At 38.8% G+C, this 2146-nt stretch overlaps 1 protein-coding gene across 4 annotated transcripts in view; it reads left to right on the forward strand.

Moving 5' to 3' along the window:
• Positions 1 to 2146, forward strand: part of LOC116401497 (chromaffin granule amine transporter-like) — an 11775-nt gene that overhangs the window by 5823 nt on the left and 3806 nt on the right. For all 4 annotated transcript variants that reach the window (XM_031879916.1, XM_031879915.1, XM_031879918.1 and 1 more), the window contains 2 exons: positions 49 to 146; positions 1361 to 1459. In XM_031879916.1, coding sequence (XP_031735776.1) covers positions 1363 to 1459 — 97 coding nt within the window. In that variant the 5' untranslated portion in view covers positions 49 to 146; positions 1361 to 1362. The remainder of the gene's footprint in view (positions 1 to 48; positions 147 to 1360; positions 1460 to 2146) is intronic.

Raw genomic sequence — 2146 nt, forward strand, 5'->3', positions numbered from 1 at the left:
CCCCCCCCCCCCCCCCCCTCCCCCCCCCCCCCCCCCCCCCCCCCCCAGGTCTGATACATAGTCGGTCCGTCAGCAGCTGAAGGAACCAGAACCAGAGCTTCACTGGTCCAGCGAGGAGACACCTATCTGTCAAGGAAATCTCTGAAGTGAGTTTTATTTTATTTATTTAATCTTTTTCTTATTTTTTTATCTTAATTTGCTTTAAAATAAATCAGTGAGCTGATTTCACTCCGTCAGGATTTAAAGTTCCTTTCAGTCGCATTTTATTTTGGTCGAGCTTTTATTTTGCAAATGATGACGTTTGTCTTTAATGTTTGTGTTTTAATTTAAAGTTTTATTTCTAATAAATTGTTCAGATTTAGTGGAACTTTTTCTTTAGATTGCAGGTTTTTTTATGTCTTAATTATTTATGTATTGTGAGTTTCATATCATCTTATTTTCTAAAATGTTAACATGTATTTTAATTATATATATAGTATATTTATTGTACATATTTTTATTTTTAAGTTAGATTTGCTAGATTTAAATTAATAATTGTATCTTTTATTGTTTGATTTTTATTTATAACATATATATTTATGTATTATTGTTTTATTGATTCATTTCTTATTTCTTTATATTTATTGATCTGTTTTTTAATGTCCTTAATGTTAACTTTCAGTCTTATCTTTATACAGTCGATATTAAGAGGCTTTTGAAAATAACATGTTATTTGTGATTGTTCTTTTTGTTGAGATTTCTTGACGTGTGTTGAAGTGTTCAGTGTTTTAAATTGTATAGTTCAGAATATAAAACTGAAGAATGATCCTCAGACTTCATGATTCAGACGCAAAATTACATTTCACATCAATTCTCCATCAAACAAGAGACAAACGAGATGCAAAGAGATAAGAGGATGAAAGCAGGTGTGTGTGTGTGTGTGTGTGTGTGTGTGTGTGTGTGTGTGTGTGTGTGTGTGAGATAACTGTGTTAGAGAGGGAGGAGAGAGCCTCTAAACCAATCAGTAGTCAAAAGAGAAGTCACTCAGCTCATGTTCATGCTAACGAGAAAAAACCTTCTTTGTGACACATCTGTTGTGCTCCAATGTTAGCTTAGCATGCTAACTACAATAACATTATACCTGCATACAGGAAGTATACATTATACAAACTCATTATAAATAAATAAATAAATACTGAAGTTTAACATGTTGACCCCAGATGCCGTCACCATCAACACCAACAGAAGCAAAGACGCAACGATAAATGTTTCTGTTTGTTTCTGTGTGTGTGTGCGTGTGCGCGCGTGTGCGCGTGTGCGTGCGTGTGTGCGTGTGTGCGTGTGTGCGTGCGTGCGCGTGCGTGCGCGTGCGTGCGTGCAGACATGGCGTGGCTCCGTCAGAGTCGAGGTTCCCCCAGACTCGTCCTGGTGGTGGTTTGTGTCGCTCTGCTGCTCGACAACATGCTGCTCACTGTGGTCGGTGAGTACAAACTCTCTGGATGAAAATAACAATAATACAAATAACAACAACAACACTACAGACCGCCTTTCTGTTCAAATAGACAATACGAGCTGGCTAGTTACTAGCTAGTCGCTGAAGTTCCTTCCCTCTCTCCTCTCAAACCAGTGTTTTATGAAGGAATTAAATAATTAGCATGCTTGTGGCCAGCCATACCCTAGTTAGCTTGTTAATTCCGCTATGCTTTGGTGCTACACTGGTTACAAAAAATAAGCACAACAGCGAGTCATCTCTTCATCTCTCTAATAGTTTAGCCTATGAGCACAATGGGATGTTGGGGGTTGGTCCTTGGCCTGTAAGACGATGCTCTGGGTCATAATGACACTGGTAGTTGGTCTGCTTGTCAGACGTTGCTGTCGGTCCAAAGGATCTTGGTAGTTGGTCCTCTGCCTGTAAGACACTGATCTTGGTCACTAGGACCCCGGCAGTTAATCCTCTGCCTGTCAGACGATGCTCTGGGCAAAGATGACACTGGTAGTTGATCCTCTGCCTGTCAAATGATAATGTGAGACCATAGGACCCTTGTCAGTAGTGTTTTGTTGAAACCTCATTATCATGTAAGCACATAATTAATCCTCATTAACATATACACAGATTTATGAATCCTCATTAACATGTAAACAGATTATTAATCCTCATTAACATGTA

Source organism: Anarrhichthys ocellatus, unplaced genomic scaffold (genome assembly GCF_004355925.1).
Source record: "Anarrhichthys ocellatus isolate YVR2014 unplaced genomic scaffold, GSC_Weel_1.0 scaffold486, whole genome shotgun sequence".
NCBI classification, from domain to species: domain Eukaryota; kingdom Metazoa; phylum Chordata; class Actinopteri; order Perciformes; family Anarhichadidae; genus Anarrhichthys; species Anarrhichthys ocellatus.